General features: G+C 54.5%; 3 protein-coding genes and 1 long non-coding RNA gene across 4 annotated transcripts; 1 reads left to right on the top strand and 3 right to left on the bottom strand.

Moving 5' to 3' along the window:
- Positions 1-2,198: 2,198 nt before the first annotated feature.
- Positions 2,199-6,059, bottom strand: GAPDH (glyceraldehyde-3-phosphate dehydrogenase). Its single transcript, XM_048294098.1, has 12 exons — positions 5,965-6,059; positions 5,418-5,461; positions 4,737-4,836; positions 4,495-4,601; positions 4,318-4,408; positions 4,037-4,152; positions 3,839-3,920; positions 3,541-3,692; positions 3,361-3,439; positions 3,048-3,131; positions 2,798-2,895; positions 2,199-2,501 (listed from the first exon to the last, which is right to left on the bottom strand). The coding sequence occupies exons 2-12, from the start codon at positions 5,438-5,440 to the stop codon at positions 2,432-2,434; spliced, it is 1,002 nt and encodes a 333-aa protein (XP_048150055.1). The 5' UTR covers positions 5,441-5,461; positions 5,965-6,059; the 3' UTR covers positions 2,199-2,431.
- LOC125317091 (translation initiation factor IF-2-like) lies at positions 5,774-8,413 on the bottom strand. Its single transcript, XM_048286739.1, has 4 exons — positions 8,393-8,413; positions 8,118-8,310; positions 5,972-6,512; positions 5,774-5,885 (listed from the first exon to the last, which is right to left on the bottom strand). Exons 1-4 carry the CDS (start codon positions 8,411-8,413, stop codon positions 5,774-5,776), a joined length of 867 nt encoding a protein of 288 aa, XP_048142696.1.
- A 96-nt stretch (positions 8,414-8,509) lies between these two features.
- Positions 8,510-10,338, bottom strand: LOC125321369 (C-type natriuretic peptide 2-like). The gene is made up of 2 exons (XM_048294085.1): positions 10,175-10,338; positions 8,510-8,782 (listed from the first exon to the last, which is right to left on the bottom strand). Exons 1-2 carry the CDS (start codon positions 10,271-10,273, stop codon positions 8,510-8,512), a joined length of 372 nt encoding a protein of 123 aa, XP_048150042.1. The 5' UTR covers positions 10,274-10,338.
- Positions 8,551-14,934, top strand: LOC125321370. The gene is made up of 5 exons (XR_007201526.1): positions 8,551-8,827; positions 12,061-12,231; positions 13,450-13,614; positions 14,235-14,448; positions 14,561-14,934. It is a non-coding gene; the product is annotated as an uncharacterized LOC125321370 (long non-coding RNA).
- Positions 14,935-14,944: the final 10 nt, after the last annotated feature.

Here is a 14,944-nt window from a genome sequence, read left to right as displayed (position 1 = left end):
TTGCCTTACCAAGCATTTCTATCTGCTTTCCTCAGAAACACCATCAGAACAAACCTAGAGCTCCCCTCTCCTTGGGGGAAAACTCTTCTCCAGAGACAGAAGCAGCTGCCACAGCAGATCTCCCATCTTTATCCCAATATCATCCACAGTCATATATGTCAATTTCCAAACTGATTGGAAAAAAAAGAATTAAATGGGGTTTTTTAGGTCAGGGTTGCAGTTCTCAGACAGGCTGGCCACTGGGCTAGTTTTTCCATCTGTCCAGAGGGGGCCTTGCTGTGGTGCCATCTGCAGGCACAGTGTCTGGATGCAAAATGAGGAGGTGGAAGAGCTGTGCATATTAGAGAGAGGAAACCAAGCCCTCCAGGCAGTCCAAAAGCTGCATGACTAGTTTGCCACACTCACTCTCCCTGTTTCCATACAGGACCAACCATGTTTTCAACGCTGTGATTCCTGGCTTTCCTCACCTCAGTACCATACAATTTTTCTAGGAATTTCAAGCAAGACTGTAAACCAGTTGAAACTATTTTAAACAGAGTATTTTAAAACAGAGTGAACCTTTATTCAAGATGCTCCCAGCACCAGCTGGTCTGAGAGCACATCCTCTTCCTCCACCCCCAGGCTGAATGACTTTGCTCATTCCCAGAGCCATTCGAGCTCAGGTTGGATAAGGCTCAGACTTGTTAAATAACAGGAATTCTTTGCTCTTCCAATTTTCAGGTAGCCTTATCTCAATTAGGAAACATAAGGCTTTTTAAGGGAAAAAGTTGACTCATAGAAACTTTCCAGCTTTTAACCCAGTTCAAAATATGTTTTACACGGGAAAACAGGACATCCATCCTTTTCCCCCATGAGATGCTTTAGTAGCCTCTCTGCACTTCCAGATTATCAAGTGAGATGATGACTGGCACGCACACAAATGTGCAGGCAGCAGCACACAGCACAGCCATTCAAAGCATCCAAGCACAGCAATCAAGAACAGGATGGGACCAACCCGAGACTCATTTGTAAGCCTGAGAGGTCTCCAAGCTACACAGCATCCCGGCAGAAACCCAGCTCCACAGGAGGGCTGCCTCCACTGAGCTCCAGCACCAGGCACTTCCCACTTAACACCAGAGTTACCTAAAGCTCCCACGGGGCCATTTGTGGTGTAATCCAAGTATTTCTGCTGTCCCAGGGCTAACAAGCTGCTCAGAGTCCCAGTTCCTATCCAGAGGCTGGTTATTCAACCTTCTTCTCTTAGCAATACAACTTTGAGTCATTGCCCTCTAGCCAAGTAAACTTTTAATTCTTACCCAGCCCAACTGCTGGAGATAAGGGGCTCCAGGAAACCATGTCCAGCATACCTTGATCCTGAGAGTTTAACTCCTCTGGCTTACATCCTTGCTGCATCCAGATCAGAGTCTAAAGCAGCTGGGGTCTGGACAACAGCTCCAGCCATGCCTGCCAGGGAGAGAACACATCAGCCCTGAGATGCTAAATTAAGCTGCTGAAAACAGAGGGCCATGTGATTTTGTGCAGTGTATCGCTTATCTGTCCTACTGCTCACAGGTCATGGAAGGCTCCCGTCCCTGCCCAGCAGCATTCATGCTTCCAGAACTAATGCAGGCAGAGGGCTGACACTCACCTTGCAGAGATTTGCTGCTCAGCAGCTTAACTGCAGCTGCCCTTCCTTACGCAGAGAATTAAGCCAGAATTAAGACTGGCCACCACCATGCCGACACCGGCCTCCCACACGTCCCTAGGCAGCCATTTCCTCTTGGGCAAAACCAATTCATTTTAAAAGGTAAAAGCAACTGAAACACCCTCCTTGTAACACCAGGAAGTATCTTCCTTGTCCCTCACTGAGGGAGAGGCAGGAAAAGAATTAATTTGTTTCTTGCACCCCTTTACCAAACCAAATGTGAGAGTCATCTGCTCAGCACTTTTATTGTGCATATGCCTGTCAGACAAGCGAATGCAGAGGTAAAAGGTGGATGGAGCCACAGAGCTGCTTCCCATCCTGCCACACAGTCCTGCTGTAGAGCACAGCCCAGCACCACACCTTGTTTTGGCTCACGGGCTGGAGTCTGGGCTCTCCCATGTGGAACAAGCAGCTCAGCAGGCAGCTTGGTGGTGACTGTGCCATGCAGGCACCTGCAGCTGCTCGTTACATACATGCCCTCTTCTCCCATCTCCCCCTGACAGACAGACAAGGCTTTTCAGATGGTGATCACTTTTATTGATGTAAGGTGGTACACAAACAGATCAGTTTCTATCAGCCTCTCCACCTCCCCCAGGTTCGGGGAGAAGTTGGAGGAGTGGGGGAGACAAGGGAACAGAACTGGCCTCTCACTGCAGGATGCAGAGCTAAGCGGTGGTGAACAAGGGCAGGGGCTCCAACAAAGGAGAGTCCTGCTTCCCTAGGCAGCAGGGGGGCTGTGTGCTCGGCTTACTCCTTGGATGCCATGTGGACCATCAAGTCCACAACACGGTTGCTGTATCCATATTCATTATCATACCTGGGGACAGAAAACAAGTGCTGTCAGGGCTGACCCATTTCTTGCACCCATTCTTCCATTCTTCCTGCTCCTCTGCCCCATCCCCAAAACAACTGAACTCCCACCCACCCTCGGGGGGCAGGAAGGAGGCAGCTACAGTAACTTCAGGTAAGAAACAATCTCACTCCACAGTGGGACTGGAGCCACTCTACACCACAGGGGTCTGTGCATCCACCTGGATCACCAGCAGTAACCAATAGGACCCAAATCTGTAACCTGTCTGTGCCAGCCCCCACATCCCCCAGGGCTGCACCTACCAGGAAACCAGCTTGACAAAATGGTCGTTCAGTGCAATGCCAGCACCCGCATCAAAGGTGGAGGAATGGCTGTCACCATTGAAGTCACAGGAGACCACCTGAAACAGAAGAAATTGTAACGCATATGGTTGCCCACAGCCTGAATCCCAAGTGCCCAAACCAGGATCCTGGCAATGCTGCTGCCAAGAGTCTTTTAGAAAAATGAGGCAAGTGCCAATAACCACAGGCCAAGAGAGCAGGCGTTCCTTACCTGGTCCTCTGTGTATGCCAGGATGCCCTTCAGGGGCCCATCAGCAGCAGCCTTCACTACCCTCTTGATATCATCATACTTGGCCTGAGAATAGACAGATGCACGGTGCTCAGATCCCAACTCACACAAGATGTCCACGGGGATAGGGGAGGGAGGAGACACACATGGGCACACCCCAGCACGTGCTCTTTTCACAAAGATCACATCTTCAGGACAAGATGGATGCAGAGAGGGTAATTCCAGGTGCAAGACAGAGCTTAGAGGAAGGAGGGGCAAATCTGGAAGTTGTTAGGACCTCATCCACAACACTTACTGGTTTTTCCAGACGGCAGGTCAGGTCCACAACAGAGACATTAGGGGTTGGCACACGGAAAGCCATTCCAGTAAGTTTCCTGTGAGAGACAGGAGTCAGCAAGGAACGGCATCTGGCACTTCTCCATCAGCCTAGGAATGTTCTGCCTCCTCCTGACACCCGAGAAGGGACAACACTCACCCATTGAGCTCAGGAATGACTTTTCCCACAGCCTTAGCAGCTCCAGTAGATGCTGGGATAATGTTCTGAGCAGCACCTCTACCATCCCTCCAGAGCTTCCCAGAGGGCCCATCCACTGTCTTCTGTGTGGCTGTGATGGCATGGACAGTGGTCTGAAGAAAGAGCACAGGACTAAGAACACAGCCAATACTCTCCAGAAAGAGCATCCCAGGTGACACCGGGAGAACAGATGCCTTCCCTCTCACACGAGGGAATCTGTGGATGGGTCACCCTCCTCAGCACCAAGCTGCAGACCTACCATAAGACCCTCCACGATGCCAAAGTTGTCATGGATGACCTTGGCCAAGGGCGCCAGGCAGTTAGTAGTGCAGGAAGCATTGCTGGGGTAGAGAGATAAAGGCTCATCAGCCAGAGGCAACACGTCCACTGAGGTGAAGTGAGACTCCTGGCAGCTGGTAAGAGCTGCAGGCCAGAAAGCATGTTCCTCTCTCCTTACCTGACAATTTTCAGAGACTTGTCATACTTCTCATGGTTGACACCCATCACAAACATGGGAGCATCAGCAGAGGGGGCAGAGATGATCACACGCTTGGCACCACCCTTCAGGTGAGCCTGAAAAGAGAGATAAGAGATTACATAACTCAGGATCCTTCCAAGCTTGCTTCTTCAGATCTCTTCTTCACAGCTCCATTTTGAGCAGCTCTGTACATGGTGATATGCCCCACAGGCAGAAGCAGCACTATCCCGTTCTCTCCTGTGCCTATGTGACATACTCACCCCGGCCTTCTCCATGGTGGTGAAGACACCAGTGGACTCCACAACATATTCAGCACCAGCATCTGCCCACTTGATGTTGCTGGGGTCACGCCTAAGGAGGAACAAAATTTTAAGAGCTGCTCCATGACACACCTGCTTTCAATCTCCAGAGGTGCAATAGGGAAAAAAAATACTTACTCCTGGAAGATGGTGATAGCATTCCCATTAATCACAAGTTTCCCATTCTCAGCCTTGACAGTGCCCCGGAAGTGGCCGTGAGTAGAGTCATATTTGAACATGTAAACCTAATAAAGAGCGGGGGAGTGAAAGGTCAGGCATTCAGGCTGCCATCATCCTCTAACACCCTGGGAAGCTACTAGAACAGATCCAGAGGAGCCCTACTCGGAAAGGCCCAGAGGGGGCACTGCAAGGCAACTCACCATGTAGTTCAGATCAATGAAGGGATCGTTGATGGCCACCACTTGGACTTTGCCAGAGAGGACGGCAGCCCGGGTGACCAGGCGGCCAATGCGGCCAAATCTGGAGAGAGAAAGACAAGGGTGAGGAGGCACAACAGGGAACCTGCCCAGCTGGGAATGGGAGGCAGTTCTTGGCAGCCTTCCCTCGGGATCATCCGCTGCTCCCTGCCCGGCAGGGTGGGAGGAAGCCCTGCAGCTCGTCCAAAGGCCAAGGCGCCCCGGTTAAAGATTAAGAGCGACCCCCGCCCCGGAAAGGTCAATCGCTAAATTTACTGAGAGCCCCGGGGATCCGGTTACTCCTCGGCCCGGCACGAGAAGGTCACATCCCCGGGGCCGCCATCGACACACGATCCACCGGGAGACCTTCTGGTGGGGGGCTGCAGGGATCCCTGAGAACTGGGGGGAAGGGGAAATTGGGGCAGCCGAGCAACGGCAGCCCCTTCCGGGGTGAGTCACCCCGAATCCGAAGGGAAATGAGTCAGCAGCACCGCTCTGCCCGGGGGGCGCCGGCGGAGCGGGACCGCCGGGATTCAACCTCTCCCTCTCCTCAAATCTTTCCCCTCGCCCTTGAGGCGACCTTGCCCCCCCTCCCCCATCGGCCCCCCCTAAATCCCTGCTGGCACCGCCGGCCCCGGCACTTACCCATTGACTCCGACTTTCACCATCTTTGCCTGTTCGGGATGTTCCTGCGGGCAAAAACCACCGGGGGGGGCATGAGGGGAACGGGCAATAACCGCCCCCGGCAGCCGCGCCGTTACCGTCCCACCCGCGCCGAGGGGCGAGCGAGGGGGGGGCACGGCGGGGGGGGCGCGCGGGGGGGGCCGCGCTCCGAGCTCGCCCCACCCCCCCCCCCCCGGGCGATCACTCCCCCGCCCTGGGCGATCAACCCGCCTCCCCCCCCCGCGACAACCATCCGCCTCCTTCTCCTCCTCCTCCTCCTTAGGCGACCACCCCCCCCCCCCCCCCCACCCTTATCCCTCCTCGCCTCACCGCCCCCCTCACGCCGCCCCCGCCATTTTGCGCCGCGCCGCCTTTGTGCCCGTGGGCCCCGCCGCCACGCGGCCCCGCTCCGCCCGGGGGCTGCCGCCGCCCCCGCCAGTGGGCGGTGAGCTTGTGTGGGGAGATGGTTTCTCACACGCCCATCCCCCGCCGCCTCTCCCTCCCCCCGCGCATCTCCCCCGCCCGGTACCTGCTGCCTCCGACCCGCCTGGCGCGCAGTGAGAAGGTGGCGCAGTGCCGCTCCGCCGCCCTTTATAGCCGCGTGAGGATAGGGCTGGGGCCCGCCCCGCCGCGACGCCGTCGAATGGCAGCGCGGGGGCCGAGTCGGGCTACGTGCGCCCGTGTTGCGGGCGCGGCCGCCGAAGACCCCCCCTGCTTCCCCCGCCCCGCCGCCCCCCGGTAACAAAGGCCCCGCGCCGGGAACGGGGGGTCCGCAGCGATCACCCTCCTGTCGAGCCACCCGAAGGGGGTTGGTGGTGGTGATGGCGGTGGTGAAAGATGCACCGGTCCTTGCGGGGAGGTGCCCCCAGGGCGGGGATGGGTGTCTGCGCCCCTGCCCGAGGGGGCGGGGAGGGACCCCCGGGTGATGGCCGGTCAGGGGCTGCTCCCGCCGGGCTCGCTGCCGCTCCGGAGGATGGTATGCGCTGCTTTCACCTGGTAACAAAGGGCAGGCAGCCGCCCGCCCCGGCTGCAGCCTGTGCCCCCTTGGATGGAGTAGTATCCAGTATCCGAAGGGACCTACAGGGAAGCCGGAGAGGGACTCGTTGTCAGGAGCTGTAGTCATAGGACGAGGAGTAATGGGTACAAATTGAAAGGGGGGAAATTTAGGGTGGATATTAGGAAGAAATTCTTTACTGTGAGGGTGGTGAGGCACTGTTAACACGTTGCCCAGGGAGGTTGTGGATGCCCCAACCATGGCAGTGTTCCAAACCAGGCTGGATAAGGCCTTGAGCGACCTGCTCTAGTAGGAGGCGTCCGTGCACGTGGCACGGGGATTGGAACTGGATAATCTTTAAGGTCCACTCCAACCCCTTAACATTCCATGATTCTATGGCTGCAAGGGCAAAGGGACTGCAGGGATGCTGTGGTCACCGCGAGGGAGCAGCGTGTCTCTAGGTGTCCCCCATTCCCCCCGGCACGGGGGTTAGCTGGGAGTTCTCCTGCCCCCAGCCTGGGACGCCCGTCTGGGTGGTTTATCCAGGGGTGCTCTGGACGGGGTACCTGGCCGGGCGCTGCCCCGGCAGGCCACGGACTGCAGCGTGAGCACCATCTTAATGAGGCACTGCGGCACTGCTGCCGCTGCCCGCGGGACGTGACGGCGGAAATCCTGTTCGTCTGCCGCCTTGGCCCGCCTTCCCCGGCTGCCTGCGAGGAGGAAGCGCTCCTGGCATGGCCGCTGCCCGGCTCCCCGCCCCCATCCATGCTGGGCTCCCTCCCCGAGCCCTGCTGTCTGCATCCCCCGGCTCCGCGTGGGGCAGGTGCGGCGGGACAAACCCGTGTTAGGTACAACGCCCAGAGCAGGCACAAACCCCAAAGCTCCCGTCCTGGAGGAAGGTGTGGGAACAGTGGGGATGCAAATCTGAACTGACGGAGCCGGTGGGGGTGGTGGGGGCTGGAATGTCCCTCAGGCTGCTCGGCTGAGCAGGGCTTTGAGGATAAAGCGGGGACAGGCTGGGGGAACCACGCAGGTAGTGGGGTGGGGGACAGAGAGGGGTCATGCACCTCAAACGTAACCCTACTCTTCTTATACCACTGCTATTCCCGGTGCTGCTGAGGGGCTGGTGGCTAAGTTTAGACCCAGCTGAGGTTACAACCTTTTCTTAAAGGCCAGGACATGGTGATGGCTCGCGGGGCACAGCAGCAGAGCTACCAACTCGTGCCGGGGTCCGTGGTGCCCCAGCCGCAGCCCACCGAGGGAGGCTCTCGGGGAAAGCTTCAGCGCAAACAGGAGGCCCCAGTGTTTGCTCTGGCGGGGGCAGAGTGCGGCCGGGGTGAGCCAACGCGGCCCGTGTGCCCCGTGCCCGGTCGATACCTCACCCGTGTCCGCCTCCCCGGCCGCACCGCGCCGCAGCCGCGCGTGCCGCACGCCCCACGCGGAATGGCGGCGGCAGGACCCGGCACGGCCTCGCGCGTGGGGCCGGGGGCGCCGGGCGGGCTCTGCCGCCGCCTCCCGCCCGCCCCCCGGCCGGGGGCAGCCACCGCCGAGCGCGGACGCGGCAAATCAGTACAGCTTGTTTAATGAGCGAGTCCTCAGGCACGGGGGGCAGGGAGGGGGCTGCCGGCGGAACGGGGGTTCAGCGGCCGCGGGGGGCAGCTGCGGAGCCGGACAGCTCTTTCTCGTACCGCCGTGCCGCTTCCTCGCTGCCGCTGCCTCCCTTCTTCGGGGCGGGAGCTTCAGGGCTTCGCGCAGCGCCGCGCCGGGCTGGTTCCCGAGCCGGTGCTGTTCCCGAGCCGTGCAGGTTCCCGAGACTGGGTGCACTCCGGCTGCGGGGAAGCGGGCCCGGTGAGCCGCCCAGCGGCGTCCCGCCCGCCTGCTCTAGCCCCGGCCGGGCCCCAGCACAGCGCCGGCAGCCCGGGGCGGCCCTGGTCCCGGCCCTTGTCCCGGCGACTGGCCCCACAGCCTGCCCCGCTGCCCCCATCCCCTCGCTGTCTGTGTGCTCAAGTCTGCCCTGAACTTCCTTGCCAGCTTGCTCGAGCCCGCACTGTTGGCCCTCTCACCTCGGGACCCTCCAAAGCTAACACCCCAAACCACTGAAGGTCCCGATTCGGTCCAGTTTCAGCCCAAAGCAACCCCTGGGCATGGCCTTCCAGGCCCAATCTCCAGGCAGTGCCCACTTGCGACTGGCAAGGTTTTTGCGCCAGAGGGATGGACGGGCAGCTCTAGCCCCAGATGGGAGGAAGGGGAGAGTGGAGGAGAGCAGCTGAGGACCAAAGCTGGAGCCCTCCTTTGTGTCCTCTTCGGTCAGCGTGGACTCGGGCTCCAGGGGCAGCAATCGTGAAAGGAGCATCTGGGATAAACAGAGGAGAGCAGGATGATGCCTGTGCTTCTGGTGGTAAGCCTTGTACCCCTGGTACCCCACTGCCCACATCCTCCTTAGGGCTCAGGCAGGACATGAAGTGATGCCTGCCCACAGCACTGTGCCTATGACATTGCACCCAGACACAGGGAAGGGCTTGACCAGCAGCTCCCACTGTCTGAAATGACTTTGCTGTCCGAAACAGCAGGCAGACAGCTGCTATGAGCTCTGCCTCTGGGCAGATTGCCCTGCTCTTGTGAAACTGCACACACATCCCACCCTGCCCTGGATTTAGAAGGTAACTGTCTTCAGTCCTTGCTCCTTTTGTGGCTGCTGAGCACCTCTGTGTGCTCAGGCTGCTGTGCAGCATTTCATTTTTTCCAGACGGCTGCTGGGAAGGATGGGCCTGCCTCAAATACCTGCTGATAAAAGATGAGGGAGAGGCAGGAGCAGAGCAGGTGTGAGGAAGGGGGACTCCCCATCTGCTGGAAATCCTCTAGGTTAGCTGTGCTGACTGTAAACCCCCAGCACTGCTGGGAGACAAGGGTTGGGGGGTGTGTTGGATACAGTGGAGGCATGGCATGGCTGCCCAGAGAAGCAGCCTGCGGGTGCCGTTCCACATCTGTCTCTCACATGGATGCTGAGCTAAGGCTGAAGATGCCTTTGTGCAGCTCTTAGTGGTAGCAAGTTAAGTGAAGCGGGCACGGGCATCAGCAAGGAGCGAAAGTGGTGAGTCATAGCAGGATCAGTCTTGTGATTTTAGTTCATGTCCTGACTATTTCCCTGTGGCTTTCCCAGGGTGATGTAAAGGCAAGGTGCTGGGGCTCAGGTTAGGGTTTGGGTAAAGGGAGCTGGCTAGATTTGAAAGCCAAAAATATTATTGCTGTAATTGCTGAGGATAAAAGATTTACTCAAGTGAAGAAGCCCTTAGCTAGCATCCTGACAGGGCTCTTGGCCTTAAGGAGGATCTTTAAGGGGGATAGTACTGAGCTTAGGAGCAAAACTCCTGGCCTAACAGAATGCATATTCTCTCTGAAACATCAGAACCAGGCACTGAACATGATGAAAGACATGACTGTAATATCTGGTGGCTGCTGACACAGAGTGGGCTTAGAGAGGACTAGGCTCTGCCCTGTTAAAAGCTTTTGCAGAGCGCTAAAAAGCTTTTGTCTGTTTCCTGTCTGGAAATGCTGGTGCTCCTTAGGGGCTGGGTTGTAAAGTCAGCCTAGAGCTGAGTCTGCTGAAGGGGAGAGTCCAACAAGAATAGACAGCAGCCTCTTTGTAGCTGGAATTTGCGACCACCTCTCATTCGAGGTTCAAACACAACCTCCCCTCCTCCTCCCGTCCTGAAATCAACCTCAGCTCTCTCCCAGTCCCTCCTACCTGTAGCCTCTGTCCTGGTAAGGACACAGTCTGAACACTGGCAGAGAGCAGAACCAAGAAGAGGAAAAATGAGCAAGGCCACGACTGAAGCCCCAGCATCTTCTTCTTAGCCCAGGGCTGGCGGGAAGCAAGGCAGGACTCGCAGCATCCGTGTTGGATGTGGTCCCTTGCCCCTCTCTGCCTTTATAGCTTTCGTTCTGGCAGACGACTGGCCCCAGCTCCCTGCTGAACCACCCCCTGGAGCTCCTTAACCTTTCAGCCCTTTTGTCCAGGGTGATGTATTTCAGGGTGAGCTCAGCAAGACCCCTTCCTCTAAAGAAAAAGGACACAAAGGTGTTTACTGAGTGTCTGGAAAGACAAATGTGAGTTGAGCTGCTGCTGGCCAGGACCTGGAGGTGTCTGTCAGGGTCAGGGACGGGGTGACACTTTGAAACACGTCTCGAAAAGAGAATATTGAAGGCTGCATTGTGTCAGAGTATTAAACATAGTCCTCACAGGCAGAGTGCTGTTAATGCTGTTTCTCTAATCAGTGTAAGCATGAACTGCAGCTCAGCTAGAGCTAGGCACACTGCTGGCTGCACAGAGGGGACACAAATTCAGCTCTGTGACAACACAGGCTTTTGTTTTTAATATTTATATCTTGGTGAGACGGGCTGGGAATGAAGAGCTTCTGCTGCAGAAGATGGGTGAATTCCAGTACTATACAGAATTCATAGCAGTGACTGGAGCATGGGTCTAATACTATTTGGCATATAATTTGCAGGCTGTTTGTCCCAAGTCACCATCTGGAGGACTGGGCTGAGTTTCCAGAGGAACCGTCACAGAAAAGATCTTGTCGAGACTCAGCTTGCACTTTGTCAAGCTCAGGCGCACAATGGGAGCAGGACAGCAAGGAGCAGATTCCTACCTCCTAAATCTTCTGGCCATTAGTTCCCCCCACTTTGTTTACATCTTCCATTTTACTGTAGTTTCTCACCAGCTGAACAAGGCAATGAGGTCACTGTTTGGAGATCAGGGTGCACAAGTCAGCCTGGGTGTGAAGACAGAAAGTAATCAGCAAAGTTTGACAGGGGAGAGGAATGGGGGGACCCCAGGATTAGCAATGGATGTGCTGGGAGAGTTTAGCAACACCCCAAACTTCCCTTTGTTCAGTATTGTTGCACAAAACAGTCAGATCAGAACTTGACAGGAGGTGTTCTGCTGCCTGCTTTTGTGTATTTTTTTCAAGGAAAGAAGAAAATTGGAAAAAAGTCTTCTGCAGAGATAACAAAAGTCACAGTTCAGATATGTCTGTCTTTCCCTCCTTCCCTCCCTTTCTTCCTTCCAAGCATTTTGCACTTGCAGATGCAGATTTTTGGGTCCATTTCTTCCCTGCCCAAGGAGACAAAGTTTTATGCACCATTTTGCATCCAGTCCATGGAAAGTGAGTAGGGGGCTTCAGTCTGGAGCACTGATGCTGGAAGCATTGCTTTGCACAGGTGGGGACATCCAATTTTGTTAGCTCCACCCGATGGCTGCGACCCATGGCTGGTGCTGTTTCCAGAGCAATGTGATGCTCTGGTGATCCTGTCACCCTCTTACCTGGGCCAGCACATGGAGGGGGCTCCCGAGGCCCCACTGAGACATTTGTGGGAAACAGAATTACTTTCATACCAACCATTTAATCTACAAAGCACAGGGCACTGCTGGAGAGTCGCGGGACGCACTCCCCCTGTGGGCGTTCGGATGGGGTGCCTGGGCACAAGCAGAGTACGGGATGTGTGCACACAGCCAGCCCCTCCTTGTGCTGGATGCAGTAGGGTATGGAGCTGTGTGGTGTGAAAGTTTCAGAGGGATGGAAAAGAAAGGAAGGACGGGAAATGAGTACATGTTCATGCTGCATGCAGGGTGTCCCAGAGGATGCTGTTCTGTACTTCCCAGTCGCATGTGGCCATCCAGAAACAGCTGAGTCAGTGTGCTCGAGGACTCCTGCTGCCGCAGGACGGCCGCAGGCAGGCGCAGCTCTGCTGGAACGCCCCGGTTGCATGAGTCAGAGTCAGTCCTTTCCTGAGTGAAAGGTAAGTGCAAAAGCAACAACGCTTTGGTTTTGATACAAAATGTAGCAAGTTTGATCTGTCATCCCTTGAATGGGGTGGCCCCCGTACTGCAAGAGGAATGCCAGAAATGTGTTTGCATCTGCTCCAAAATTCCAGTCCACTTGCACAAAAACTGAGCCCTGCAGGTGGACAGGCTCTGAGAACTCAAATGACAAGTGCCCTCCTTGGGTTGAGCAAGAGCTGGGGCTGGCAAGAGGGAAAGAGCCATCACTCTCCCATATCAATCAAGAAACTTTAGAGACTGCAGAAAATTTGCAAATTTTCTTGCAGATTCTTTGTACGTTCTTCCAAATCCAGCAAAGCCTGGATAAAATGCAGGTGCTCAGTGACACAGGTGCCGTGACACTGCAGCTGCTCTGCATCCCAGATCCTTGCTGGGACTGCAGTCGAACTGAATAGTTACTCTGACATGTCCTGGCAATGACTGTGAAGTGAAAAGGCTTTGGCAGACGAGTCCCCAATTGCCCCAGTTTTCTCAGACTCAAATAGGTTATTGTCCTTCTTTCCTCTCTGATGCTAACAAGTTTCCTTTATAAAAACCCTTCCCCCTTGGATGCTGGGGCACTGACTCTAGAGCTTGCAAGACCAGAAAAGTGGTCTCCTGCTGAATCACAATCAGCCTTCTACAAACAGTTGCTTATATAGGGAAGGAGCAGGGGAACTGGAGCCTGGGAGATCTGAGAGCTGAGTGAAGTACCCTGAAGGAACACTCCTTGGCCCAAGGTGATAGAAAGGGACGATGATTGCTGCAGGCTCTAGAAGCATACAATATTCACATTCACTGGTACCATTTGTAGGAGTTCAGAGCAACCATGGTCAGGAGTCCCTACAGAATGGAAACACCATTGATGTTAGCACTGAGTAATCCCACTGCCTCAGGAGCAAGGGAGTGGGATTACTCCTTAAGCAGTGAGTTCTGGTCATTGTGGTAGCCACCAAAATATATATTTGTGAGGAACAGAAGGGCAGCAAATATCTACTTAAGGCTGTAGCCACTGTGTAACTGCCCAAACCCCTCTTGGGTTTTGCCTCATCTTTCTTCAGGATTTCCTTTGTCAATGACACAGAACTGCTAATTCTTCCCATGTCAGAAGAGGACAGTGAGGAGAGGACCTGAACAGCCTGCAGAAAGGGACCAATCAGAGCTCTCACTCACTGACTTTTCACTTGCTTGCCCAGGCAGAGCGGTGTCTGGGACTGAGCAAAGTATACACTGCACAGCAGTGAAGGAGCCAGCATGTCAGTCCAGTCACTGATTGCCAAACCCTCCTTCCAGAAAGGTGACTGTGTGGATCTCCTGAAGGAAAAAGTTCAACACTTGTAGTGGAGAAGTATGGCCCAAAGGTGAGCCAATACTTAGAGTTTTAGGGCCACCTCACTTCCTCTATCTACCCATGCATATCTCCCTACTACCTCATTGTCAACATATTATCTCACATCTACGCAAGATTTATTGCTTGTAAAGCCTTGAGCCTGGGCAGACACCCATATCTGCTGTCCTGTTCTTTTTTTATTCCCATATGTGAGTGTCATACCCTGTGGGTGGTGGAGGAATCACATATGGTGTGCATGACTGTATTTACTGTCAATGCTGTAGCTGCTCTGCCTCCTGGAGCCTTCACTGAATATTATATCAGGGAGGAGGGGAGAGGGACAATATTGCTGTAGCTTTCTGATCTTTGTATTTCACATGATTGTCCTGTTGCTACTGGTGTGTTCTGGAGTTGGAACCTCTGTGTATTGGTATTTGGCTATTAGGCTGGTGGCAAGTGGGCAGGTGTTTTCACTGAGTCATGGGACTCAAGTGTGCTGTTTGTAAATACACCTGTCACCCCATCATTCCCCCCTCTATTTACTTCTGTAAGCATTTAACATGATTATGTCCATTCAGGTATCAGCATGAAAAAACATATGCTCAGGTCAGTGCAAAACTATGCATATCCTAATGATTGCTTTTTAAATAGGGATCAAAATAAGCTACAGCAGCTGCTTCTGCAGCCAGGCCAGAAGGGAACAGAGCAGCATGCTCGAGTTGCTGGGTGAACCCAGGATGATCACAACTGCAGGAAGGTGGTAGATCCTCAGAGACAGAGACTGCAGCTCTGCAGCAGAAAGGAGGAGGACCCTTCCCATTCCTGCCCAGCTGGTGACTAGTCTGCTTTCTAGACAGCTGACAAGGTAAGAGGAAATAAGAGCTCTGGGACAAATGCCAACTTGCCTCTAGACAGAAGGTTAAAGGTTATTTATGTGATTAACACAAAATCTAATTTAGGGCACTTCATGTTCACAGGGCCGTTCAAGGAGTGCCAGGACTGACTTGAAAACTGATGTGGCATTCCTGAAAGGAAAGAACATTAGTGCCAGTTTTACTTGAAACATAATTGGATTTGCAGCAACAACCTTCCAGAAAGCAATGAGACAATCAAGGGTATCAGGATACTTAGTAAGTTATCAAATTAGCATTATTAAAAGTTAATTCTAAAGTTTTAGTGCTGGGTATCTTTGTTTTTTGTACAAGAAAAAGATGCAGGTACCTTCCCCTCAAAACCCTGCTTGGCTTTACAGGACAAGAGCTTCAAAAAGGATGAAATATAAAAGGGCCTAAACCCAGCACAAGCAGATTGGTCCTGTGTTAAAAGCTGAATAGTGTAGTATAAGCACATACAAAATGAGA

The sequence above is a fragment of the Corvus hawaiiensis genome, chromosome 2, assembly GCF_020740725.1.
Source record: "Corvus hawaiiensis isolate bCorHaw1 chromosome 2, bCorHaw1.pri.cur, whole genome shotgun sequence".
Lineage (NCBI taxonomy): Eukaryota > Metazoa > Chordata > Aves > Passeriformes > Corvidae > Corvus > Corvus hawaiiensis.
The sequence above is the reverse complement of the archived record's forward strand: the minus strand, read 5'-3'. Positions and strand labels throughout refer to the sequence as shown.

Excerpts from the sequence above, each read along its gene's own strand:
- LOC125321369 (XM_048294085.1), bottom strand. The coding sequence starts at position 10,273 with ATGCTGGGGCTTCAGTCGTGGCCTTGCTCATTTTTCCTCTTCTTGGTT. Across the intron at positions 8,783-10,174 it reads TACCAGGACAGAGGCTACAG|ATGCTCCTTTCACGATTGCT; the intron begins GTAGGAGGGACT and ends TGTTTATCCCAG.
- LOC125317091 (XM_048286739.1), bottom strand. The coding sequence starts at position 8,413 with ATGGGGGCAGCGGGGCAGGCT. Across the intron at positions 8,311-8,392 it reads TGGGGGCAGCGGGGCAGGCT|AGCAGGCGGGCGGGACGCCG; the intron begins GTGGGGCCAGTC and ends GGCCGGGGCTAG. Across the intron at positions 5,886-5,971 it reads GCGCGCCAGGCGGGTCGGAG|CTCACCGCCCACTGGCGGGG; the intron begins GCAGCAGGTACC and ends TCCCCACACAAG.
- GAPDH (XM_048294098.1), bottom strand. The coding sequence starts at position 5,440 with ATGGTGAAAGTCGGAGTCAATGG. Across the intron at positions 4,837-5,417 it reads GTGAAAGTCGGAGTCAATGG|ATTTGGCCGCATTGGCCGCC; the intron begins GTAAGTGCCGGG and ends TTCTCTCTCCAG. Across the intron at positions 4,153-4,317 it reads CCACCATGGAGAAGGCCGGG|GCTCACCTGAAGGGTGGTGC; the intron begins GTGAGTATGTCA and ends CTCTCTTTTCAG.